Here is a 27,645-nt window from a genome sequence, read left to right on the forward strand (position 1 = left end):
TTTTTGGTAAATACTAGCGTTTATATCATGTGCTCATTGGAAACATTTCTTTCACTGGACAAACTAACCCTTATTTATAAGATAAAGTGGGATGCATATTGTACGTGATGCTTATTTTGTCTTTTTATCTTAATAGCTCTGCTGCCATGGTTGTCATGTTTCAATGTGGACGAGAAGAACCAGATGTCATTCAGCGGACCGGTGGAGGACATGTTCGGATACACCGTCCAGCAGTTCGAGAACAGTGAGGGAAAGTGGTATGTTTCTGTATTATTTCTATAAATGCTCATGGGCCGGTTTTACTAAACAGGGAAAATTAGCGTGAGAGCACACTTCCAAAACAGCGTCTACACATTGACTGAGGAAATCTACCGAGTGCAGCACAAATGAGTGCAGTCACAAATAAAGAATAAAGAAGACATATGTACGTTGAAAAAAGAAGTTATGACCTTGTTAGGGTTGCCAAGGTTGCGGTAAATTTCCAGAAACTTTCCAAAACTTCCCAGAAGATTCCAAAAACTCCTGAAAAGAGTCCAAAACGTATGATATGCTCCTGAAGTTTACTGGAGGTTTTCCACGTTTGCGTCCCTGGAGCTGGTACTGACTTCCTAGTTGTGAGTTAGAAAACGTTTTATTTCCTGAAGCTAATTAAAAATAGCATGGCTTGACAAACAGTATGTCTGGATAGTGTGTTCGTATTGGTTCCTTTTAATCAATATTCAAGGTTAGGTGCAAAACTAACTACATCCACTCCTTCTCTGCTCTAATTCCTCACTTACTATTTTACTGACAGCGCTGACAGTACTCTTATTAAAGCTGGCCCTAGGTGTGCGATTTACTTTAGTGTTTACTGTATATTATTAGAACCTTTAGATCTGAAGGAACAAATCATTGTTACTGTAAACCTTTGGGCACCGCTGATGTGGTCTGCTTTTGCAATGGCTCGTTTTTTTCCAATAAAGTCATCAAGACAATGTACCTGCTAACTCCATTACGAATATAAATAAATGGAAAGGATTCCCTGCTGTACGAAACAGTTCCCCTCAGCGAAACCTCAGTGAATTCAGACATCTGTAGTCTCTTAAAAATGTGTCCAGCAGCACGTTTGTAATGATTAACCCTCAACTTCCAGAGAAACACCTCAGCTGGTGTGAAAGCCCCGAGACAGCTTCACATAAACCTCTCACAGGTGGCCCAAACCTCGCCTAGATCTGACACGGGATCGGGATGGATTTTAAAGAGCGCGTTAGGTGTATTTGAGCACAGCGAAGCAGCAAAAATTGTTTAAGGAAAAAAGAAATCCAAGGAAATCACATTTGTACAAGAAGTTAGTAACACTTAATCATCATTCTGCTTCAGTTGGCTTTAGATTTTAAGCATTTGTATTCAATTTCGAGACTTAAATCCACATTTTATGCCCAAAAGTATGTTTTGCGGAGTATGCTCCTGCTCATAAAGCTATCCTAGAAGTGGTTTAAGACGTCAGTGACTATGTGCACAACGTTTCTCGTATGCATTACAGCCATTTATTGATTTATCTTTATGCATAATATTCCAACGCATATGAGCACAAATGAGATCTTAACGTTACGTTGGAGGTGAATCTCTCTCTCACAAAGCTCTCATATAACTCCAGAAGACTTACGTGGATAAACTTTGTGCTTTAACTTAACATCCTCCTCCCTGTGTACTTATGCAATATGTAGTTCATTAAAAGGTTAGCATTTTTTGTCAGTTATCATTCGAGGCAGTTCGAGATCCTGGAGGTGACTGGTCTTATAACTCTCTCTTGTGTCAAAGCCCATTTGTTCACAGGAATGTTAATGACTTGAGTTGTTTACATGCTTACACGAGGATGTCTACTTTTAGCACTGTTGTCAAAAAAAGAGAGCTGAGGAACACGCCGAGCGTTCTTTATTCTGTTAAGTGCACTCAGATGTAGGTAGCAGAGAACCGAGCTAAACGTAAACAACCTTTCATGTAATCTCACTGTAAAGCACATAAATCACAGACGGCTTCAGGGTGAAACATCACACATCCATCAATATCGTACTCATACTGTTGGGAAAAAAGAAACACTTTTCTCCTCGCCGTTCTCACATATGTTCCATTTTACTGTAATATTTAAAAATAAGCACGCTCATATTTATCTTATGCTTTTCTTTCCCACTGGAAAACTGGCGAATCAATCAACTGCACTTTGGCTCAGCGTGCTTCCACTTTCTCACAAAGCCCAAGGGGTTTTTTCGCGGTCAGGGATAAATGACCCCGCTCTTTACTTCCTGCCGTTCTCCGCAGGGTTCTGATCGGTTCTCCTCTGACTGGACAGCCGGCGAAACGGACCGGAGACGTCTACAGGTGCCCCGTGGGACAAAACAAAAACGCTACATGTGAAAAATTCCTTTTGCCAGGTGAGAGGTGGCCTTCCTGAAAGCTGTGTTCATGTTTTCCGCACACTGTTTCTGTGTGTCTTCTGTCTGTGTTTACTGTGTGTTTTCTCTGTGGGTGTGGTTCCACCAGAAAAGAGTAACAGACATTACCTCAGTTTGCGAGAAACAGACAAACTTCCTCAGTTGGTATTAGTCTGACTGCTGCGTGACTCAATCTGTTTTCAGCAGATAAACAGACTCTAACGTGACATGCAACCTCCTCTAGATCTGAGAATGAAGTTCTCAAATCATCTTTACAAAATTAACCTCCAGAGAGAGGAAATCACACGCCCTTCCTCAGTCCTGAAGAACAATTACAGATTCATCATCACAACTCTTCAACAAAGAAATGCCTTGATTTATGACGTTATTTGATCAAGTCTTGTTAGCTTGTAATCTTACATTTTTGCAAGCATGCTTTCAGTTTACAGTTGAGAACAAGAATCCCTAAAAAGTTATGCAATTTATACAAACAATACAAAGCAGCACAACTTTGCTAATAAGCGATTCTCTTATAATCTATAATCTACGTATAATCCGTATGAATTTAGGAAGGCTTGTGTCTGGACTCTTAACCTGGATGTAGTCTGTGAAACCCGCTCGGAGCAAACCGTAAGAACACTGGACAGTGTCCCGAGAGCACCAGAGAGACTTTGACCTCATTTACATTTATTCTATGTATTTAGCTGATACTTCTATCTGAAGCCTCGACGATTCAGAGTGAAAAGAGCAAGCCGGCACTGAGGCTCTTACTGTTTTGTTTTTGCATCTCCCAGTTTCTTTGTTTGTATTTGGGGAGATTGGTTTGGTCGGTGTCTAATATGCTGTGTGCTTGCTCAGAAAAGGTCTTTTTCAGACCCGGGCCTGTCAGCGAGCCTCTACAGATGCCATGCATTGCCCCGAGGAGAAAATAACTTTGGGGCGTGGCTCGCAAAATATTAGTCATAAACGTGAACCATGAACTTAAAAGATAAAAAGGCCAAGAATGTGCATTCAGAAAGTAAATACGTATCTTGATGAAATGCGGACATTTGGAGACTCGCAGTTTGTTTGTCTCTAGCACTGAATCTGTTTTAACGTCCGGCTCTCAGAGGAGGCCCAGACAGGAAGTGTTCCAAAAAACATTTTAATGTCTAATCTACACGTAATTACATAATCCTTCAGCAGATAATAATCAATGCTGCATGTCGTCCTTCACTACTGCAGGGATCTAAACAGGAATTTTGATCTCAGTGCTTTGGCTGTTTCCTCTTTTTAAACGCCTCAGCGTGGATTGCTTTCACGATATTATTTTTCTGCTAGTTTCATGCCCGTGGCTTACATTGCTTCACGTGGTGTGTTTGTGTTTCTCTCTTATTTAAAACTCCACATAAAGACTCCAGCGATGTCTTTTGTTTTTAAAAAGGCAAGTAGAAAACCAGTCTCGAGGGTCCTTGTATGAACAAAAGCGTTCAATCCAGAAATATGGGAAAATGCAGGGGGGGTTTGTTTAGATATTCTTTTCATATGAATTTTACCGTGAGTGCATATTTGTCTATTTTTCTTGCAGAAAACACGACCATTCCGAACATAAATGAAGTGAAGGAAAACATGACGATGGGGACGACGCTGGTGGTTAACCCCGACGGCAAAGGCTTTCTGGTAGGGAGCGCTGTTAGTTAATAGTGCCTGATCACAGACTTTCTAAATCATTACGTTAAAAAAGCTTCGCGGAAACACTTGGTTTTCTACTTAATGCTTATAATTATAGAACGGCCGTGACATTCTGTCTGCGTTTGGTTATATTTTATGACTCAACACACTGTCAGAGTTCGTGCCGTTCACGAAAACGCCGTTTTTCCAGAGCTGAAAAAAAATGTTATAATTTGGAGCCGGACTTAACGGGATCAAACAGGAGTCCTCTATGAATGCAATCCGAATGGATAAACTGATATTCTGTGCAAAGGGGAAAAAAAACGCAATGGAAGAGTAGGAGCTTATTTGAGTTGTTATAAAAACTGCTTTAGGAAACTGTATTAAAGCAAGTGACAGCTGGACGCTTTCAGCACGTTTTCATCACCTTTTTAGATTCTCTAGTTTATCTGAGTGTGACAAATGATGTTTTAATAAAGAAATATTCCATGTAAAACATTCCCATGTTTGCAGCTCACGTACGATCACGTGGGACTGAAACGGAAACAGATCCACATAAACATTACAAGTTAAATCATTCACTGTGGGAGGTCTCAGCTCTCAACAGTTACAGAAACAATTGAAATATTCCACAAGACTGTATAAAAGTTCAGGTTTGTTCTTTGTAAAGAAGTCTCTTACGCTCCACAAAGCTGCATTTATTTACACGTTTGAAAACAGTGATATTATGTCATTTTATTACAAGTGGTTTATATTTGAATATATTTTAAAAATGCAATTTATTCTTGGCATAAAGCTGAAAACTGAATTTTCATAAATGTTTGTTTATTTATTTATTCATTTTATTATTTTTGCTCAAAATATTAACGGTTCTTGTCATTTGACAAAAGTACTTTGATCTTCAGGTATTGCACTTTCACCAGTAAGCATAAATGTACTGTACTGATTTATCATAGGCATTTATTATAGAAATTAATCTCTAGCAAAGACTTATAAAAATATTATCTGCATATTTATTATCATAAAATATTATAACAGTGAAATTCCAAGCAATTTCATTAATTCCAAATAGCAATACCCTATTTCTCTGTTAAAACAATAGCATTTGACTGAGTGCTTTTTTAGTCGTGTCGTCTTTTAAGAAGCAGAGCGTCTCCAGAACATGGCGCCCTCAGCAACACTACAGACAGAACGATAGCTCCGCCTACTTTCTTTGAGGATTTGGATTGCGTTTGCATTTGGATAGTGTTATAAAATATTTGAAAAGTCATAACTCTTATTATTAAAAATATCTCTTTGCATATTTATGGATCTTATCTGTGCAGCTTTAACGCTCCAGAGAGAAAGGAACACTTGAAATCAAATCATCGGACCCTTTTAATTTAGCAGGCTAAACTCCGGCTTGTTTGTCAGTGTTTTCACATCATCATCTGAGTGTGTGCACATGGTTGCCAGATTGCATAAAACAAGGGCCGAAAATGAATCCGTATAACAGCGAAGCTCTGATCCAGGGCTTTTTTGATATCTGGCAACCTCACACATGAAAGCTTGCCTAGTAGAGGAGTGTAGAGCAGTCCACAATAACATTTTGTCTCCTTTTTAGACAAAAATAAGGAGGTTTTTGGTAATGATTTTATCTCTTTAGATGCATTTTAGTTTTATTTTATCAATATAATTGCACGTTGACATAGTCTTCATCTTCACGTTGTTTCAGTGTTAGGCAAAAAAGCTTTCGTTGAAGAAATTAACACAACTCTCCAGTCAAATTGTTGAATTTTTTAGTTGTTGTGAGGACTGTAAAGTTTGATGCGCTCTGGTTTCCTCCGGACAGGCCTGTGGACCTCAGTACGGATACATGTGTGGAAAACAGCAGTACATCACCGGGATCTGCTCCAACGTCAGCTCCTCCTTCAAAGTGCTCAACTCCATCGCTCCGACTGTACAAGGTACGACACACACGTGCTGCGAGTGTACATTACAGCATTCCAGCCGATAAACCGCATGTCCATGTTAGGACTGTGTTTATGAGAGCTGACAGGACCAGAGACTCATCATAAACACACACACACACACACACACACACACCGTATGATGATTCAGAGCAACAACCGGCACTGTCCCACGCATCGCTTCATCTGAATTTTCAGCCTGATTCTAAACGGTATATAGTGCAGAAGTCTCTATTCACCACGGTATAAACAGATGTGCTAACTACGTTCTATAAACTATACTCTTTCTGATGAAAGGTCACATCTGTTTTCTTCCATATACAAAAAGTGAGTTTTTTCTGTGTCACAGCGAGGTCAGCCTCACTTCTGACTTCATGGATCAAAACCTTTCACAGCATTTCTATAAGTGTGCACAGGTTCAGTCGTCTGTGTCATGTGAACGTAACAGTTGTCCGCTGGCTTTCGGGAGTAACTCTTTCTCTTTCTCGCTGTATGATTGTAAGGAAGCTGCTTCTTTTGCTTGTTTCAGAGTGCAAGCAGGATATGGATATTGTCATAGTGCTGGACGGCTCCAACAGCATCTACCCGTGGGAACCCATCACAGATTTCCTCGTCAAATTTCTACAGAACATTACAATCGGACCGGCCCAGGTGAGGGTCTAATTCGTCTTGAAACACTTTAAGAAATAATATCAGCTAAATATCCACTTACTGCGTCACTGGATGTTAAACAAGAGCTGTTTTTTGAGATGGATAGTTATAGTCAAAAATGAAGATTTTGTCATCATTTATGTCCCCTGAAGCGGTTCCAGACATCTATGGCTGACTTTCCTGTTTTATAACCCAGAAAAGATATTTTGAAGAATTTCAATGTATGGACAAAAAAATTATTTAAAAATTAATAAATGAAAAAATTACTGAAGCTCTGTTTCCGCAGTGCATAATAAATGTATACAAGTATAAAAAAAAAACGTTTTTATATTTTCAACTTTAATTTGAATCTCTATGTAAATGTTAAAAATAAATCATATTATTATTTATTGGTATTTTTGTTAATTATAATTATACATTTTCATATTTATATTAGAATTAATTCATTTTTATAAATTAGTTGCAGTGATTTTAAGTGGTTGCTGAAAAAAACAATATCTTATTTTAAAAATAAAAGTCAAAATAAAAAAAATATATATATATACACTAGTGCTGGGCAACAATTAATCAAAACTAATAGCATCTAAAATTACTAAAAATTACTAAACTACAATTACAAACTAAAAACTAAACTAAAAAAACTAAAAAAAGTTTTATGTGTACTATATATCAGAAAAAAATAATATGCTTATATATTAAAAATATTTATATATAAATGAATCTAAATATATATATATATATATATATATATATATATATATATATATATATATATATATATATATATATATATATGTAAATGCTTTCTAAATATATGCTTTATATGTGACTTTATATACACATAATAAATACACACAGCACACATACTGTACATATATATGTACATGAAAACTTTTATTTTGTATGTGAATAATCAGGATTAATTGTTGCCCAGCACTATTATATAGACATAAAACAACCCTTATAAAAATTTAAAACAAACAAAACTAAACCTTTAACTGAACTAAAAATAAAAGCATATTTTTTTAATGATACTACAATAACTTTGAAAGTGAAAGAATTTAAATCTTTGGGTGAAATAACTCTTTAGCGGTTTTGTTTTCTTGTTAAAAACCGTAGTAATGTGTTTTGTGAAAGCAGCGAGCGGTTAGTGGCACGTAAGAGGATCTGTCATCAGCTCACGCTAACACTAACACAAGCACTATTACATAAAGACTTTCCATGGAGAAGCTACCGGGTGGCGTGATGCTAGGGAAATAAAGGCTTTCTTGAGCGCACCGCTGGAAAATACGGCTCCAGAGCGATGAGCCGGGGGAAGACCGCATATTCCGTGGCTAAATAAATGCTGGAAGGGCTTTTCTGAGAGCATGAGCTCACTTTTGAGTCAGCACAGACAGAGAGAGACGACGGTGCGTCCGAAGGCCACCCGGACTCGTCCGAGCCATGCATCTGACTCTTTGTTTGGTTCTCCAGGTGGGCATCGTGTCTTATGGAGACGATGTCGGCCACATCTTCAACCTCAGCCAGTTCAGTAACAGAGATGAGCTTCTCAACGAAGCTGCTAAAATACCTCAAAGAACCGGCCACAAAACCATGACAGCCCTCGGCATCGACACGGCGAGGTACTAACCAGTGAGACTCGTTTCAAATCTGAAAATAGGCTGTACGTTTAAAACTGAAACGGTTTGATAACATGTAATCTGCATAACATGGTCATCAAGGCAAAGGGGAATAAGAAGTTGAATTGTATTAAATGATATCAATTAAAAGTCTGCATTTCAGAAAAATCCCCTAATCGTCGTTATACTTTGTTTTCAAAAGGAAAGAGGCTTTTACAGCGGAGCGAGGAGCGAGGCCAGGGGTCAAAAAGGTCATGGTGATCGTCACAGACGGCGAGTCACATGACCACTACGATTTGGAAAAGGTCATTAAAGAGTGTGAAGAAGATGGGATCGAGCGGTTCGCTGTCGCTGTAAGTATCGTTTAATAAACATCATGACTCGTGGATTCAGTGGTTTCGGTTTACAGTGTAGATACATGCCTGTTTAGTTTTAATGCGTCACATGTCTTTTTGTCTTTTGTAGGTCCTTGGTGACTATAACCGACAAAATAAAACCCTGGAAGAAATACAGAATTTTGTTGCTGAGATCGAATCGATTGCTAGCGAAGACAAAAGCGATCATTTCTTCAACGTGTCGGATGAAAAAGCATTAGTGACCATCGTGGATGCCTTAGGAAGCAAGATCTTCGCCTTAGAGGGTAACACACCTCGTGTAGTATGTTTAGTGTGCTCATGTAAGCGTTAAACGGCTGGATATACGGTTTTCACTTTGCAGATGATAAATCCAAGGAAGAGTTCACCTGAAAATTAGTTCTCACCTTCAGGGCCATTCAAGATGTAGATGAGTTAGTTTCTTCATCAGATTTGAAGAGTCTCTCTGCAGTGAATGGGTGCCGTCAGAATGAGAGTCCAAGCAGCTGATAAAAACACTCCATCAGTTAATGCATTGTGAAGTCATTAAGATGTTTTTAGCTTTCTAGCCATTTCTTCCAGCTATAATATACGTCCTGTGTTCATAATATTGCTTTATCCAGTGTATAAGTCGTCTTGTCTGAATCAGGATTGAAATATGCACAGATGAAGCACAATTGATCGAATATTTGGGATTTTGATGAGAAAGAACTCACTGGATGAAGCGTTATTATAAATTATGAATTAGTATTTTGACTGGTAAGTTGAAAGTAAAGATAAAAATGAAGTTAAATGTTCAGACTAGAAGCACATCTTGATGGATTTGTCGGAGCTTTCGTCTTCTCCAGATGTTAACTGCTGGACCGGAGTGCTGTGGATTATTGTGATGTTTTTATCAGCTGTTTGGACTCGGATTCTGACGGCACCCATTCACTGCACAGCATCTGTTGCTGAGACACTGATGCAGAGATACATTTCTACAAACCTGATGAAGAGTCAAACTCATCTGCATCTTTTTTTATTCCTCAAAAAGCACTCACTTTAACTGAGACTATCTACACTGTACGAAACTGTGAAAACGCCTGTAAAAAGGCTGTTAACTGGTTAACTGTAAGTTCCCCCTTTATATGCACTGAAAAACTGCACTGGACATTTTAGACACTTTGATGGTGAAAAGTAAAAAGATTGTAAAATTACAGGAAAAATCTGTAAATGGACATTGTTTTCGAAATTGAAAATGTTTTCTGATCAGTTATGTTTATTAGGGTTGTATGTTACATCTAATTATATAAAATAAATGTTTATTGGATATTTAAGTTTAACAAATCATGGTGTTTAGTGTTTTTTAGGTTGGTATAGTAACATTATATCACTTAATGAAATTACTGTATTTAACAGTATTTAAGTTAAAACCTAAAGTGTTACTACCGTATGTTTTTACAGTAGATTACCGGCAAACACAGCTTCCGTTTTATATACATTTTTTTCCATTGTAGTCATGAAATTATCTAGAAAAGTATATCATATTTGACATTTTTGCTGTCGAGCATTTTTCAGGAAACCTGCGTCAGGAGTGTAATAATGGTGTTTGTGTAACAGCCACATCTGAGAACCACACGTCCTCGTTTGAGATGGAGATGTCTCAGTCGGGCTTCAGCGCGCACACGTCTCGAGTAAGTGTCTTCTGGGCTGTACGCTGCTGTGTCGTGTGTGTGTGTGACTACAGAGGAAGCGTGGATCTGAATCACAGACGGAAGTGCTCTGAATCTGTCTCACATCCTTTCTCGGTTTATCAGAGACAGCTGTCTTACTTCACCAGCACAACGTTTTTAAACCGTTCGGTCCTTAGTCATAAAGTGCGATGGGAACAAATAAATCGTTTGTAGTCACGTCCTGTAAGAACGGGGCGTGGAAGTCAATGGAGCAGGGTTTGGGGGAGTTTTCTGTTGGGATGCAGAACTCTTTCTATTTTGAAGTTGTTTTAGCTTTTAGACACCGCAGAGTAATGACTGTAATGCAGGAAAGGTTTTTTCACATTAAAATTGTGTTAATAAACATAGATGGCCAGTGGCTTTACTACTGAATCGGTGAGTATTTTAACATTTATGAATTAACTTCCATTCACCTCCATTCTTATTAGCCATGTTTCCATCCATGTAGTTGAGGCACATTCTTTTAATTGTGAAATGTAACTTAGTAACACTTTAGGGTAACACTTATTCTCTATTAACTACAGCTTTTCCCTCAATAAACTCTTAATTTGCTGCTCATTAATAGTTAATAATGTAGTTGTTAAGTTTAGGTAATGAGTAGGATTAGGGATGCAGGTATTAATATTACATTTTTTGGTGAACCAAACTCCAAAATCCACAGAATGTCCCTCCATTTCTTTAAAAATAGTTTTTTGCATAAAACATTTCAAATGTTTGACATTGAAAAATGCATTCAGTAAATGTGTTTCTGTTGTAGGTATGTCTTCTTATTAGTTATGAATGATCTTCATCAGTTGAGCAATTGACTTGTTTTTTGGTAACACTTCTATTTTAGGGTCTTTTAACTAGTTGCTTATTACTGTAGCATGCATATTACTAGAATATTAGCCATTTATTAGTAGGAGTCAACTATATTCTACCTGACCTTTTGCTACATGCACTAAATGTCAATAAACAGCAAATTAGGTCGTTAGTGAGGGAAAAGTCGTGGTTAATAGTGAATAAGTTATAACTACAATTCTCATAATTTACTCAAGTCGGTAAATGAAGAAAGTAATGAAGGCCAACACGTTTCTGTCCCTCACTTAAACCTTTGAAACATCAGAGTTCATCATGAAACATCCTAAAAGCCTTTAGGTTGATTTTAACAGTATAACGAACAGATTTCATTGATGCTTTTATATAAAGCCTGATCAGCGCGCACACACACACACACACACACACACACACACACACACACACACACACACACACGCACACACACACACACACACACACACACACACACACACACACACACACACACACACACACACACACACACACGCACGCACACACGCACGCACGCACGCACACACACACACAGTACAGCAGCGCACATATTGTAAGTGGAAGCTGAAATGTGCTTGTAATTCTTATGTAATGTAACGTCTCTGTTTGTGACAGGCAGGTGTGATGCTGGGAGCCGTGGGGGCTTTCGAATGGGACGGGACTGTAGTGATGCAATCCGGCCAAGAGTTCGTCGTTCCCGAAAGAAACACCTTCCGCGACCCTGCAGATAAGAGATACGAGGGCACGGCGGGATACATAGGTGAGAGCTACGAATGACACTTAACCTCTTCTTTTGGCCCGCTTCGAGAAAATAATGGAATCAGCAAATATCGTAAATGAGTTTGTGTTCATTTATTGCAACAGTTGCATTAGTAGCTGCCTATAGCTCTGAGTTCAAGCCTAGTTAGGGACTAAACCACTAGAAAGGCAATACGCCAAGGCCTTGAATGGTTGTACCAAAAGACGCTGTATATGCATATCAAGAATTTTATAACTTCATAATCTTCTCCTCGGAGAGACAAGCAGAGGACAGTGTGGTGCTAGTAGTCTAAACACATTGTCACGATCTTCTGCCGTCCGGTAAACACTCACACTCTCCACACATCCCCTTTTAAGGCCGTTGCTCCAGAAACAAAAGCAGTACGTTTAAACGAGTGGAGATGTTTGGAGAGCGAGCTGCACGGAAGCACAGTTTCACCAACGCTGATTTATAATCAGTCAGACTGGTTTATTGTAGCGTTATTCCTGCTGTAATGAAAAAGTTTATAATTTGGGCCCCAGCTGTTTCTCGTTAAGCGTCCAGGCGGCTGTGAAGGCGGCGAGGTTGGGTTAGTCGAGCGGTGGTGAAGCTTGCGGCGTGGGTTTTTTTGTTTTTCGCAGGTTATGACGTGCAGTCGGCGAACACACGCCACGGGACGCTGTACATCACAGGAGCACCACGCTTCAACCACAGCGGCCGGGTCACCGTCTACCGCTTCCACCGAGGAAACGTCACTATAACACAGATGCTGAAAGGAGAGCAGGTACTTTCATAACCACAGCCTCAAACTGGTTGGGGAGGATCGCCCAGAAAGCGATCATATTTCACCTCGAGAAAACAGGAAATATTTGAAGGTTCCAAATGCAAAAGTAGATGAAATAAAATGAAATTTAAAACATGTTCAGATCACATTCCACATCAAATTCATAAGAAAATAAAGAAATTATGTGAACTTTTGTATATAAATAATATGTCTCCAAAATCAATATCATACATATATATATATAAATTTGAAAAATACAGAGGGGGTCGCTTTTTAAAACTTTTTTTTATACGACGTTTACTAAAACATTGTACCTTAGGAATTATTTCATTTTCACGGTTATTTAAACCAAAAATCATGTAGAGACAGCAAGCAAAGAACACAACGCAACACAACTCTGAATCATTGCATCACAAAATGATTTACTGTTTCAAAGTGATCCAATCGAATCACGTATCACAAATCATTTGATTCAGATCGGTACCTCAAAGTGTGTATCGCAAATTATTTGATTCAGATCATGACTTCAAAGCATGCTAAGTGAATCATTGGATTCAGATCAGGATTTAGAGCATGCATTGCAGATTATGACTTTAAAGCAAATATCAAAAATCATTGGATAACATAAACTTCAAGTGAATTTTTTTTTGCAAGTCTCACTCGAAGTTTGGTCCTCAGGGGTCTTGATTAAGTGTGTCGTGTTCTTCTTAGATCGGCTCCTACTTCGGCAGCGTCCTCCAGACTCAGGACATCGACGGTGACAATTACACCGACATCCTTCTGGTCGGAGCTCCCATGTTCATGGGTCCGGAGAGGGACGAACAAGGTCAAGTCTACGTCTACAGACTCAAGGAGGTGTGTATGTGTCTTTAATCCGTGTGTGATACGCCTCGTTCCACAAACTGAACACACGTGTGGAGGAGAGCATGTGGGAGCAGTAAATCTGATCTGTCCTCGGGGAGTGTGTGTTGGGTTGATGTTCAGCCTGAGATAAGTGCTCCCAGAGCAGAGGAGGGCTTGGAATGAGGGCGCGGGTAGGGGCTTGGCATCATGGGAATGGAAATCTAATGAAACTGTAATATCTCCAGCAAAATACCAGCCTCTGCGGAGCACCTGCTTTCAACAGCTTCCAAAATAGTGGTTTAAATGGAGCGATTTCCATCAGTTTTGAGGTTTTGTCCGTTGGTCAGTGCTTCTTCGTGAAGCGCTTGCTTTTACGAGGCGGAGCTGTATCGATCGCACATACTCTTGATGTTATTTTCCATGATTTTCAAATCAAATCAAGACACACAATCAGGCTCCTTTCAATCTCTGGATGTGAATTCAACTCTTAAAAGTTAAAAAGAAGAACGTGCAAGAACTCTAACCGACTGATTTGCATATCAGCTGCTCTTTCTTTCTTCTTTCTTTCTTTATTTTCTTCTTTCTTCTTCATTCAATCTCATTCTGGATGGCACTTATACATAATTCTGTGTGTCTTTTCTTTCTGCATGAAGGGTTTTTGCATTGTTTTAGTTTTAGTATAGCATTACAATACTATGCATATTTCGTCTTTTTTATTTAAAGACGAATTCAGTCTGATGTATAATTAACATTTGAAACTTAAACTTATTATAATACTGTTGAAAAGCTGTTTTTAGCTCATTTTCAGCTAAAAAATATGATATGCATTGCTTCAAGCCAAAGTATAAACATAATTGTAATTAATAGTCACAATTACAATTGCAAGGGAATAATCGACGACTATGATTTCTGTCGTAACTGTGCAGCCCTATAGCAGTATAATATTGAAGATAGTGTATATAGTTGCGCATGCAGTTATAAAAAGATACCTTCTGATGTTTATTCATGTTTAATTGGCGCCATAACTAGTAAAGAGGAACAACAACACATTCAACATTTTAAATTAGAGACTTAGTTTCATAGAAACGTGTGAACGGTCGATGGGGATTTTTGCATGAGGTAACAAACTTCTCTGTGTGGACTGCACCCTTGTTCAGGTTGCTAGAACCAGTTTGTCATATTAATCGACAGTACGTTTCTTGGTTTGAGGCATTTATTGCACAGGAGAAAATAGTCGTCCTTTCGTTTTTATTACTCTCACTTCTATCCTCAGGACGGGCTGTTTGAACACGAGATGACTCTGAAGCCGGTGAATCAGACCTGCTGTTCGGCTCACTCCCAGAGCACCTGTAAGAGCGTCAGTAAGAACGAGCCCTGCGGAGCACGCTTCGGTACCGCCATCGCCGCCGTCCCTGACCTCAACCTGGACGGATACAGAGACATAGTGATCGGGTCACCGCTGGAGAACGACCACAGAGGGGCCGTGTATATTTACCACGGCTCTCACAAATCCATAAAGGAGAAGTATGTGCAGGTAAAGAATCATCAAGGGCTCAAAATGAGCTTTCATGCGATGTGTAACAGAGCTCGGAGAGAAGGAAAACCTGAAAGTGCAAGGTTTTTGTTTCTCAAAAGACAGAGGCGACTCTGAATCATCGAAACGAGTCGTTTTAAAACATAAATGCAAGACAACAAAGCTGATTTTTGACCTTGCATGCATGGCAACCCGTTGTTTTGGACTCCCGAAACCAAATCATGAACCTTTCATAACACATAATAGGGGCGCTTTAAAACTTTTAAACTTGCAAACAGTAACATATTCTTGTCTTTAATGCTTGTGCTGCATTTGTGATATAAATGTGATATAAAATATGATAATACAGATTAAGACATTAATATGTGCTTTTTAAGTACTTGTGAACAGCTTATACGTTCTTACACTAATAAGAAATGAGTTCACTTTTGTTTGGAGCATGCGGTATAATGGATAATGCAATAATAAAAAATATAATAAAATAAGTTTTCTCGAATTCATAGAATTGAATATTTAATATATATTAATGCAAAGTTACTTAATAATAAGCTCACTCACGGTTTTGTAATTTGCACACACAGTACTCGATCATTCATGATCTTCTTCAGGACTGATCAGTGTTATGTGTGACCTGTATGTGTCTGTGTTTAGCGCATCGCTGCCGGAGGAGACGGAGAGCGCATGAAGTTCTTCGGCCAGTCGATCCACGGCATCATGGATCTGAACGATGACGGCATCATCGACGTCACCATCGGAGGAATCGGAGGAGCCGCGCTTTTCTGGTGAACGTCTTGGTGATTTTATTCCTCTCGATCTGTCCTGTAGCGCAGCTTTTGGCCCGGGGCTAAAATAAACCCGTGGGTATGAACCCGCTAGCCTCTGGACGTTCCCACCCGCAGCAGCTGTCTCCAATTTGGCCGCGAGCCTAAACATCCCACATGGCCGAGGCTCGTCCGTCGGGAGCTACGTCCCTCCGCTGCGACCCATTTCTGCTGGCCTCCCAAATTGTGAGAGTGCCTCCAACCAGCCAATAAACTCTTGGCGGCGTTTCCTCTGATTCCCAAACCCCGAAACCCTGTGAATGTAGAGTAGTGACCTCTGCCGTCTCCACCCAGTCTTTTAGGAGCACGTCTATCACAGCTGTCGTCGCACAGAGCGATCCACCGAGTTCTAGACGTCTTGTTGCATTTGTTTGATCCAGGTCTCGGGATGTCGCGGAACTTGTTGCCGAGATGACCTTTGACCCTAGCAAGATCAATCTGCAGCAGACGTGTCAGGTTCAAGGGAGGACCACAGTATGCGTGAAGACCAGAGTGTGCTTCCGGTACCGAATCAAGTCTGACAAAAAAAGCACCACGGGAACGGGTGAGAAGCCATGCATTAGCTACACGTCAACTAATTCTCTTTAGCTACGTGTCTCAGAGTAGACTGTCAGGGAAGGTTTGGGGTTAGGAGAATGAGTTCGCTTATTCCATTCAACAGTTCCTCGCATCAGAAGTCTTTGTAGACTGTCTGAAGCGGCCTCGAGATGAGCTTCATCAAACGCTGTTGTTCTCCAGTCATCAGGTACAGCTTGACTCTGGATTCTCTGAGAGCGATTGCTCGAGTCCGGTTTAATGAAACGGACAGCAGGAGGCTGCAGAAGGTCCAGTCCATCGTGGACCAGCTTTGCAGAGAACACACCTTCTACACGTCGGCAAGTAAATCAGTCTTATCTTACGAAACCTTCGCTTTTAAAAATAAAGATGCTTCGAAACTTCTTCTTCACAGCGATGCCATAGAAGTAGCCTTTTTGGTTCCACAAAGAACCATTTCTTTTCTTACTTTTTTTTATAATCTGAAGAACCCAACGAAGCTTTTGTGAAACAGAAAGGTTCGTCGGATGTTGTTTATAAGGTTGTTTTATGGCATCATCAAGCAGCTTTATGTTTAAGAGTGTTTTGTTGCGTGATGCTAACAGTGTATGAATGAACACAGCCTTGAAGACAAACAATGCAATGATCAGAAGTGGAATCTAGAATTAAGATTCTTTTTTATTAAAGTTAGTTGTTCGTTCATAGGAATCATATTGATATATTTATTCGAATGCACCTCTTCTGTGATGAAAATATATGTTTAAAATTTTAATTGAATTAAAATTAATTTTAAAAAATGTCAGGGTGGTACAACCATCCTGATGTCGTAATAAAGAAATACAACTCTTAAAAAGAAAAAAGTATCAGTGTTATTTTAAAATCGTTGATGTATAATTTCGAACAATATTTTTGTCATTTTTAATCACTATATAGATTTATTTTCATTTATAATATTTATTTACATTTATAATACAATTATTGTTTTTGATTGCAGTTTTTTTATCGATTCAACTTAAACAATGTTGTCATGGCAGCTAGCAGAAATAAAACATTTTTAATATTAAATAATTTTTATATTGCATAACAAAATCATTTTTTATTTTGAATAATGACAAGTTTTTTTATGGTTTTAGTTAACCCTGTGAAGTAATCTGGCATAGTGTTTGATCTTTTTCTTGAAGCAGTTTTGTTCAAATATTATACATATTTAAAGAGCTTTGAACTATTCTATTAAAATGCAAAAACATGCGGTGAAAACCCAAAACAGGAAATGATATCTTATGATAAATTGATGATTTAAAAAGAAGATTTAAGGCTTTTATGACAAAACAAGGATAAAAGTGCAACCAAAAATAAATAAATATATATGAAACTCTGTATACGTGTTAAAATCGGTGCATTTAACGTGTGTTGCTTCGATTAAAAGTGTAATAAAAGTAAAGCAGTGGTAGCTTGTAATGGAGACTACTCTCCCTCCGGACGGCTTCTTATAAAGCAAGTCCGAAACCATTAACTGTCTATCTTTCTTGCCGCTGATCTAGATTATGTTACGTTTAAACATCTCTCAGTAGATAAAGAGCATAAAACTAAGCGTTTGAAAGCAGAGGACCTGAGTTTAATAAAAGCCAGAGGTTCTCTGAGGCTGAGAAGAAGAGATGCTCGTCGTGTCAGGGCTGGGATGCTGCGCCTCACTACGACCTCTTAAAGGGACAGCTCACCCAAAACTGTGCTCATCTGCTCATCCTCAGGGCGCCCAAGCTGTAGGTGACTTTGAAGATTTTTAATTCAAAGAAAATCATTCAAAACTCATTCTGAATTATCACCGTCTCCAGCTTGGACTCATCACATTTTCCTGTTTTGGGCGAACTATCTCTTTAAGTAAATACTGTGTCTACTTGATAATGGTGGCTGTGTGTAGCTTTTCCGTCCGTTTATAAGCTGCTAGACGAACGTTAAGCTGAAAAAAATTTGCAACATCCTTTACTATCCCCGGCAGGATAAACTGGATTTCAGAGACCCCATTATGGTCACGCTGGAGTTCGGCCTGGCGGAAGAAGACTCGGGTCCAGTTCTAGACGGGGATAAACCGACGTCACTCAACAAGAGCGTAAGATCTGCGCTGTCTTCCTCTCGTTAAAGAACAGCAGCTGTGAGCTAGGATGATGAAGACTGTCTCCATTCTGAGCTGCTCTCACACACACACACACACACACACACACTTATAATGAGAGAGTTCACTGAAGTTCACAGATGAATTTCCAGAAGTCATGTCATTATTATTATTATTTATTCATTTAAATGTGCATTTTTTGCCAGCATAAACGTGAAACGTGAGCATAAACGATTATGCGTCACTCTTTTGTGATGCATAATTATTAGACTTGAATGAATCTAAACTATTTCCTCAGGTGTGTGTGTTTTTTATATATATATATATATATATATATATATATATATATATATATATATATATATATATATATATATATGTTATATATATGTTTAGAAATTAATTATTAAATATTAAAATGTAAGAGGAAGAGTTCATTGAAGAGTTCATTTGCAATCATTCAGTTTATAAAAATGTAAAAAAAAAAAATACAAATGTGCTAAAAACATAACTACATAATAAAAAAACATGATATGATTTGATATTTGAGTTATCTATTTTTGTAAATGACCTCAAAATAAATACCCATACTCTTCATAAACATAAGAAAAATCAAGCATGTTGTTTACAAATTAAAGAATATCTTTAATATTTATATTAATGTGAAATTAATTTAGAAATACTCAAATACTCAAGTTAAAAAAAACAACAACTAAATATTTATAAAAAAAAATTTCCCAAATTGTCAGGCATGCTAATACTGTGTTGTTTGCAAATTAAGTTTTGAAAGAAATAATATATATGTTTAATGCATAAAGAAATATATTTCAAATGTAGTGATTTTATAGTGCTAGTATTATTACTCCAGTGGCCAGTTTTGTGAATTCAAATGTAAAATAAATAATTAATTAAAATCTAACATTAAAATGTACAATTTTTCTCATAGCACTGCTTCATAGCAGAACTAAACTGTGTTGCATCACTGAATTGTTATTTTCTTTCTTTTTTTTCTTTCTTATTTCTTTCTTTTTACTCCTAGTCCATTCAGAACTGGATGCTTCTTATATAACTCACACACACACACACACACTCACACACACACACACACACACACACACACACACACACACACACACACACACACACACACACACACACACACACACACACACACACACACACACACACACACACACACACACACACACACACACACACACACACACACACACACACACACACACACACACACACACACACACACACACACACACACACACACACACACACACACACACACACACACACACACACACACACACACACACACACACACACACACACACACACACACACACACACACACACACACACACACACACACTCACACACACACACACACACACACACACACACACTCACACACACACACACACACACACACACACACACACACACACACACACACACACACACACACACACACACACACTCACACACACACACACACACACACACACACACACACACACACACACACACACACACACACACACACACACACACACACACACACACACACACACACACACACACACACACACACACACACACACACACACACACACACACACACACACACACACACACACACACACACACACACACACACACACACACACACACACACATACACACACACACACTCACACAAGGAGACAAGGTTATCAGGAGGAAGAGTTCGTCTTCCTGGAAACGTCACTGAGAGTTAACCTCTGCTCCTCCCTCAAGTTCTGTTCTTCTAAAGAACTGGAGCAGGAAAACAATTCCTCGCACAAATATTTGTGGGAAACATTTCTTACAATTAAACGACGTCGTTGGGACAGTGTGGAAAACAAAAGCCGATAGGACTGCAGGCCGGAAAATCCTTCAGACCAGCAGTTTTTGGCAAACTTAAAGAGAGAGGAAGAGGCTTGCAGCTTGTTTTAAGACTGTTCAGTCTGTTATGACGTCTCTTTGTCTTTCTTTGATCTAGATCACATTAGTGGACTGTGGGAATAAAGACAAGTGTGTTGCTAATCTGCACCTTAACGCCAAGGCTAACATCTCAAGGTATTATTCATAGTTTTAGCTCAGTTCAATATGTGTAGATAGATATACATATATATGTGTAAATAACGACAATTCTGATCATTATGACAGCATCTGAAATGGCTCTATCATGATTTCTGGTTTATTCCTGGGTGTTTTTGTAATCTCCTGTTGTCTGCCGCCCCCTTCTGTTGACTTCTGAGAGAATAAATACTCCTTTTAGATTCAGCACCAGCTGCTCAAGTCAGGTTTGTCTTCAAGAGCGCTAGATGGGAACCGACTTTGTCCATCTCTCTTTCTATAGACTTCTCATAAAAAGTAACCAGGAGAAGTTTTATGTGAACATCGACGTCCACAACAGCGGAGACAACGCCTACAACTCCAAGGTTACGCTGAGCCACACCGAGAACATCAACTACGTGAAAGTCGAGGTTGGGATTCGTCGTCTGCATCCAAAAAGAAAGACTTTTAAATGAAAAGTCGCTTAAATCTGTTCAAAAGGTCAATAACTGTTGTCACTTTTTTGCAGCCCAAAGATAAAGACTGTGAAACGAATAATACCAAAATAGTATGTGCTGTTGGATACCCTTTTCTTAAAACTGACAAAAAGGTGAGGTTTGCCTCTTACAGTAAAATAAACGTGCATTATTATATCTCATTCTATTCACGCTCTTATCGCGTCGATCCAACAGGAAAGCTTCAAAATCCAGTTTGAGCCCAATCCCTCTCATATCCGTAAGGACATCGTGATCAATGTTACTGCAGCCACGTAAGCATTGACCTCAACCTATCACTAATTAAATACACTTTTACTGAGTTTGACTCAATTACACAGAGAATAATATGGTTTCCAGCACTAAATAAGAAAAGGAATAATTAATGTCTTAATTCTAAACGTTTCACATGCGTTTGCGAAATTTATCGAAATCTCACAACTTCGTTTCAGAATTATAAAAAGAAATAAATTCATGAAATTATAATTCAGAGAAAAAACGGTTGCGACTTTATTTACAGCTTGTTACTGTGAATTTATATTTTTTGAATTCTGATTCATTTTTAATTCAAATTAAAAGCCTTTTTTGTTTTTTATTCAGTGGCCGAAACAAGCCTCCATAGTACAGGTGTACCGTATTCTGATGTTTAATTACTGTTTTGACCGCAGTGATAGCAAGGAGTTAGATTCAGCCTTGAAGGACAACTTTAAGAGCATCGTCATCCCTGTGCAGCACGAAGCCAACCTGAGAGTCACTCTGTAAGTCTTTTAAATCAACCAATCAGGTTTGCCCAAACTAGTGGAACTGACCATTAGCAGTAAAGCTAATACACTGACATAGATGAAGTCATTTATCTATCTTAAGGTCATATTACGTTCAGATTATATATAGCTACGGTAGGACTGCTAGTCCTTGTATCAACGCATGTTTTTATCCTAGAAACAAGTATATGAAGGAGGACCACATCATAATAAAAGAGAAGGAGACCATACCCAGTGTTTTCAACCACACTAGCGTGATCGGGGAAGAGCTGAAGATCAGCTACACGGTAAGACCCAAAAACCTCGACCTGGAGTTTGAGTCATCACTTACAGGGCATCATGTGAACAAAATGAGGAACTTTTAAAGAGAACTGCGTCCATGTCATAGCAGTTAAAATGGTCCAACTAGCTAAACTAAGACACTGCATGGCTGAGGAGTCATCTGGAGTCAAAAACATCAGTTCCATGGCCTCTTGAAATGCGGTACACCTCAAGGATCTGTTTTAGCACCGACTCTCTTCTCTATCTATGTGCTCCCATTAGGTTCAATTATGCAAAAAAAGTGTGTTTATGCAATACATTTGTATGTACCAATCGCGAGGAAATAATGCATATATTTGCATATTTAATGCATATATTGGTGTGACCGATTAGTATGTAATCTCTAGTCTGGGCAGGTGCTCATCAGACAGTATATATGTATATTAGGGATGCACCAATGCTCTGGCAGTTTAAAAGCCATTTGAAATTTTTTTTTTATGGTAGCTAGATAAGTATGAAGGTTTTTAGTGCCATATATGCTTTTTAAGATTTAAGATTTCTTCCTTCTGTATTATTCATTTAGGTATATGGATATGAATAATTTTTTGCTGTTGTGTTGCTATCTGTACAGCACTATGGTCACTGTTGTTGTTTTATTAGCTCTTTAGATAAATTTGAACTGAACCAATTTCATATTGTCACTGGGAATGATCCAGATTCAGGTTTGAGTGTGAACGCTCTGTCGATGATCGGTTTCTGATTGATTTCTCTTTGCGTTCAAAAGATCGAGAGGGATACAGAAATGCAGACTCCTCCGCTGCTGCTCAAGATAATGTTTCCGTATCAGACGTCCTTCAAAAACGTCCTGCTGTACATGACAGACGTCAGCCTCACAGCGGTAGGTGTCCATTCCTCAGAGCTGTTTGTGGGTCTGGCTGCAGAGCGTGAGCGGTTGAAGAATAGCTCACCTGCCTCGTTTCACTCTTACAGGGAATCGTCTGCGATGCCGGAAGACTGATTAACCCTTTAGGCATCGCGCCTGACAAGCCTTACACAGTAACTGCTAAAAAAGAGACCTTGAGTGTATATCTTTTGGTGAGTAAGCGGTGCTTTTCTCACGAACGCGTGGAGTGCGTTTTCTTTTTTTCTCATCTCTCTTTTCTTTCTTACAGAGTTGCAAAACAAAAGGAAATGACTGCGAGTCGTTCAGCTGCACAATCCCTCCCGGAGACTTCAAGCAGGTCAACGCCTCTTTCCGAGTGTGGCGTCCCACCTTCATCAAGGTCCGTCACGTTTCCGTCCCCCTCGTGCTGCGTGTGATCTGTCCGTGTGCTGTAGTAACAGTAATGCTTCGTCTATAGGGAGAGTTTTCCAAAATTCACGTAGCTATCGACGCCATCCTGGAGAGCAAGGACACGGACCTGTTTGTGTTGAACGATAACATCAAGACCAGAGAGGTATGAACGAACGCTGCCTGGATTCTGCTCTAATATCAATATAAGCCGCTATTCAAACAACCTCCAAGGGATATTTTACCCAAAATGATGGCGTTACACTGCAGGGGAACTAATGGGGTCAAAAATGATCACCTTACTTATTTAGTTGATTGATAACATGATCATTTCTTTTCTAAATGATAGGTTTAAATATGTAAATCATGCATTAATCAAGTCTCGAAAAGTCCTGTTTAATTATTTTGAAATATTATAGTAAGACGAGGGGAATTTTGGGTATCTCATTCTGTCGCTCCAGAACTCTTAGAAGAGACAGAAAAGAGTGTTACTGAAAGGAGAAAAAAATCATTTTGAGAAAACGGCCTTTAAAAATGTGCAATGTAATTAAAATCTATTGACACAAACAGATAAAGTAGTGCTTGAAAACACTTTTTATGACGAATGGATGCAATTTCCCCAAGCCCTAATTCCCAAAGCTTGGAAGATATAGGATATTTTTTAATATAACTCTGACTGCACTCGTCTAAAACAAGAAAGTCATACACCTAGTACCTGGGATTTAATGCATTTTATCTCATTGTGAACGGTTCATCCATGCAGGGGTTCCTTTTTAATTATAACTTTTTTCAGACGTTCTGTCTTTTCAGTGGTGACCCGTGTTATATCTTTACTGCAGGTCAAGTTTCAGGTCACCAAAGACATACGGAGCGAAATCCCTCTATGGATTATCATTCTCAGCATTCTAATAGGCCTTTTAATTCTGGCACTCGTCATCTTTGTTTTATGGAAGGTAAGGCTTATGTTTCGTTCCTCTGCACGCTCTCAGTACACGGCGACGCTGAACGTTGAATGTTCTCCTCCAGGCTGGATTCTTCAAGAGAAAATCGGTGGAGGACATGAAGCAAGATATGAAGGAAGATGTAAAGGAATAAAAAGACGCGTCGCCTCCAGCCCTCAGGTCAACTCATACTTCACCGCTAGACGAGGTCGAGGAGATCAGCAGGAGTCGTGGGATCACAGCTAGCGTACCAAAGAGAACCTAGAGAGAACCCAGGGCTTTACGCGACACGTTGATCTTCTCACTGTAAAATTAAACGAAATGTGATCTCGAGTGAACCTCTGAGACGCCACGAGATCGGTTTTGCCAAACCACGCCAGTCCAGCTTGAACCCGACATCCCAGCAGCCATCTGTGACCCTCCTTCATCATCAGCATAACCAGAACCAGGAACCCGTCCTGGAAGCATCCACAGGACCATGCTCTGCTACCGGCAACCGGTTTATTCAGATAACTCACTTTTAGAGCTTGTTTTGATGAAGCGCTGTACAGAGATGTTCGTTTCGATTAGCGTTATGGGCTATGAATATTAACACATTTCTTTTTCGTTCACAACTTTTTGGCACTGACGTTTCCCACACCTTTTGTCTTCAGGTTTGAAGAAGAAAGGGTCTGTACTGTAAATGTAAAGCTTTGAAGTGTATATAAAGTTATGTTTGCAATACCATGTTAATGATGAAGTAATAGCTTTGTCAGAATGACTACATCACCTGTATTCAGTGCGATACCTGTCTTGTTTTCTGAGCTAGAAAGCAGTATTTCTCAGGTATTACGGATGGGTCACAGTCAATGTCTGGAACTGTCAAATGGGACAGCTGTAGACTTCCTTGTTCGATTTTTGATATGCAAATAATAGAAGAACGTTTACTTGACTGAAGCAGAAACATTAAAACTAAAGTGTGTGATTCACGCCCCGGCAAACCAGATGATGAGCAGGATTCACGAATGATCTCTTTTTGCTAGATATCCCTGCTAGAAAAGATAGTTTACTCTTCATATTAATTAGCTGAGTGCACAAATGTACTGCTAGACATACATATAATCTAAATACGCCTATACATATAGGCTAAATTATACAAAATGCAAAACATGACTTAATTACAGATGCAAATTGAGCATGAGTGCCTTAAATTATGATGCCCCTGGTCATATATATACATATATACATGCACACTTTTAATTAATTAATAATGCATTAAGCCAATGTTTTATGTTGCATTGTTTCACTTTTTCTTTTCCCTTTCTACTCATTTTCTCACGTAGAAAAAATACGAGACTTCCATTGCCAGCTTTTTTGCAACACAAAGCACGCTGAAATCAGTTTAAACACAACTGATTTTTAACGTTCCTGTTTTTGCCAAAAATGCTCAACGCGGCATGCTTCAACTTAACCCCCGGGCGTGAATATTTATGATATCCATAGACAAAGAACTCTGTTTTATAATGTAATATTTCTGCTTCGTAACAAGGGTCATAAATATATTCACTGTGTCTTTCTTTTATTTAATTGGTTGAATGAAATTGATGAAAACAGATCAGGTGACGTTTTTTTATTCAGTAAAACCAAAAAACAATGCGTGCAAAGATATGTTCAAGAAGTTTCAGGAAAAAAAAGTCTTTTTGTTTGTTATTGATGTGGTACTGCCTTATGATGAGTTGTGTATGTTTTATTATACACTGTAACTTTAACATCCGCTCTTGTTTGTTGAAGGAGATGCCATTATGTTAGAATCAACCGCATTCGTGTTTCGGACACCCAGAAACAGCTGAAGATGAATTTAGTGAAGCGTGTAGTGATGAGCACCTGTCAGATACTCTGCTGTGAAGTTTCTATGTAATGCACTGTGTTTTTTTCATATTGTAAATACTTTTCAGCACGGATTTAAAAAGCCTTGCACATACTGTCAAAAAAAAAAAACATGCTCAGAAAAAAGTAATAAATGCTTATTTTGTAATTTAGACACTTTAAGAGACATATTTGTGTTTATTATTTATTCTATTGAAGCAAACGGTCGACATACACTCTTAAGAATAAAGGAGATCATGATGTTGGAATCTTTTTGTGTAAATGGTTCGGTAAAGAACATTTAGCCTCTGAATAATCTTTCTGTTTTACGTAAGCTGCTAAAAAGCATCGTTCAATATTGAAACTACATTTTCAGAAGCGTTCACGGTCTGAACTACCAACATGAATCTTCACCAAATGATTCATCTCACTCAGACCAACAAAACACGTCCCAGAAAACAGGACAGCCGTTGCATGTAGATGTGTTTGGATTAGGACATGCATAGCGATTTTAACATGCTTTTATCGGTTTTGAAAGCAGTGTGCTAGCATCTGAACAAAAGGATCCAGGTTGTAGTCAGATGAGGTCATTGCATGCATTTTGACAGCTTTGAAGACGTGGCTTCAGTATTGAACGATGCTTGTTAACAACTGAAAAAAAGCAAAGAACCTGACTGTTTTTTTGTGGCATCAGTGAAGAACCTCTTAAGAGTTCAGTGAACACTGATTGTGCTGAACATTCATTTGTTTGAGAGAATAATTCAAGAACATCGGTGCTTCGGGAAGACTTTTCTAATAATGAGTTTATTCAAACGCCTCGGCAGCTTCATAATCTTATAAAGCATCTTAAACTGTACTCAGAAGACGAACAAAGGTGAAGTGACCCTTTAAGGGCTGTGGTCGTCTGCTGGTGAGAAAGCGATGACTGGAACCCGTGTTCATGTAAAGACACTCTCACACCGCAGGAACTAGAGAAGCGTTCACTTCTAAGAACTCGTTATTAATAACTAACAAACTACATCAGCTCCTGCTTCGGAGAGGAGAGTAAAAGGGCTCTGAGGTCAGCGAGGCGGTGCGTTCTGATTGGCCAAACACTGACACAAACAGGAAAAGGGTGACCTGTTGTCTGCGGTCTTTAGTGTATGATGATTACTAGAATATTAAGATGTTCTTTTACGTTTGTCGTGGACTAAACACGTGTCCAGACCAGCCTTATACTTGTGTTCTTATCAGTCAATATCAGTTAATGTAGTCTAGACAAGTACACTAAAGGTATTCCTGACAGTTTATCAGTTCACTTTACTTACTTACTAAACCTTGCTTGGTTTCTGAAACCATTAAACCAAAGCCTCATCTTCATGACTCCTCTCACATTCAGGAAATGTTGATGGTCTTTGTGCTGCGATGCTGCGGGGGAAAC

General features: G+C 38.8%; 1 protein-coding gene across 2 annotated transcripts in view; it reads left to right on the forward strand.

Annotated features, from left to right (window-relative positions):
- itga1 (integrin, alpha 1) overlaps positions 1-26,398 on the forward strand; it is a 39,441-nt gene extending 13,043 nt beyond the window's left edge. Inside the window, exons 2-30 of one of the 2 annotated variants that reach the window (XM_043250311.1) lie at positions 137-257; positions 2,299-2,411; positions 3,979-4,070; positions 5,893-6,007; positions 6,540-6,661; positions 8,135-8,283; positions 8,483-8,633; positions 8,746-8,920; positions 10,233-10,306; positions 11,792-11,936; positions 12,557-12,699; positions 13,411-13,554; positions 14,816-15,076; positions 15,728-15,858; positions 16,278-16,441; positions 16,636-16,772; positions 18,428-18,538; positions 20,577-20,653; positions 20,937-21,063; positions 21,162-21,242; positions 21,325-21,401; positions 21,795-21,884; positions 22,066-22,174; positions 22,933-23,046; positions 23,139-23,243; positions 23,321-23,431; positions 23,510-23,605; positions 24,279-24,392; positions 24,466-26,398. In XM_043250311.1, coding sequence (XP_043106246.1) covers positions 137-257; positions 2,299-2,411; positions 3,979-4,070; positions 5,893-6,007; positions 6,540-6,661; positions 8,135-8,283; positions 8,483-8,633; positions 8,746-8,920; positions 10,233-10,306; positions 11,792-11,936; positions 12,557-12,699; positions 13,411-13,554; positions 14,816-15,076; positions 15,728-15,858; positions 16,278-16,441; positions 16,636-16,772; positions 18,428-18,538; positions 20,577-20,653; positions 20,937-21,063; positions 21,162-21,242; positions 21,325-21,401; positions 21,795-21,884; positions 22,066-22,174; positions 22,933-23,046; positions 23,139-23,243; positions 23,321-23,431; positions 23,510-23,605; positions 24,279-24,392; positions 24,466-24,534 — 3,518 coding nt within the window. In that variant the 3' untranslated portion in view covers positions 24,535-26,398. The remainder of the gene's footprint in view (positions 1-136; positions 258-2,298; positions 2,412-3,978; positions 4,071-5,892; positions 6,008-6,539; positions 6,662-8,134; positions 8,284-8,482; positions 8,634-8,745; positions 8,921-10,232; positions 10,307-11,791; positions 11,937-12,556; positions 12,700-13,410; positions 13,555-14,815; positions 15,077-15,727; positions 15,859-16,277; positions 16,442-16,635; positions 16,773-18,427; positions 18,539-20,576; positions 20,654-20,936; positions 21,064-21,161; positions 21,243-21,324; positions 21,402-21,794; positions 21,885-22,065; positions 22,175-22,932; positions 23,047-23,138; positions 23,244-23,320; positions 23,432-23,509; positions 23,606-24,278; positions 24,393-24,465) is intronic. The other variant, XM_043250312.1, reaches the window with a different exon arrangement.
- The last annotated feature ends 1,247 nt before the right edge of the window (positions 26,399-27,645 follow it).

Source organism: Puntigrus tetrazona, chromosome 10, assembly GCF_018831695.1.
Source record: "Puntigrus tetrazona isolate hp1 chromosome 10, ASM1883169v1, whole genome shotgun sequence".
NCBI lineage: Eukaryota > Metazoa > Chordata > Actinopteri > Cypriniformes > Cyprinidae > Puntigrus > Puntigrus tetrazona.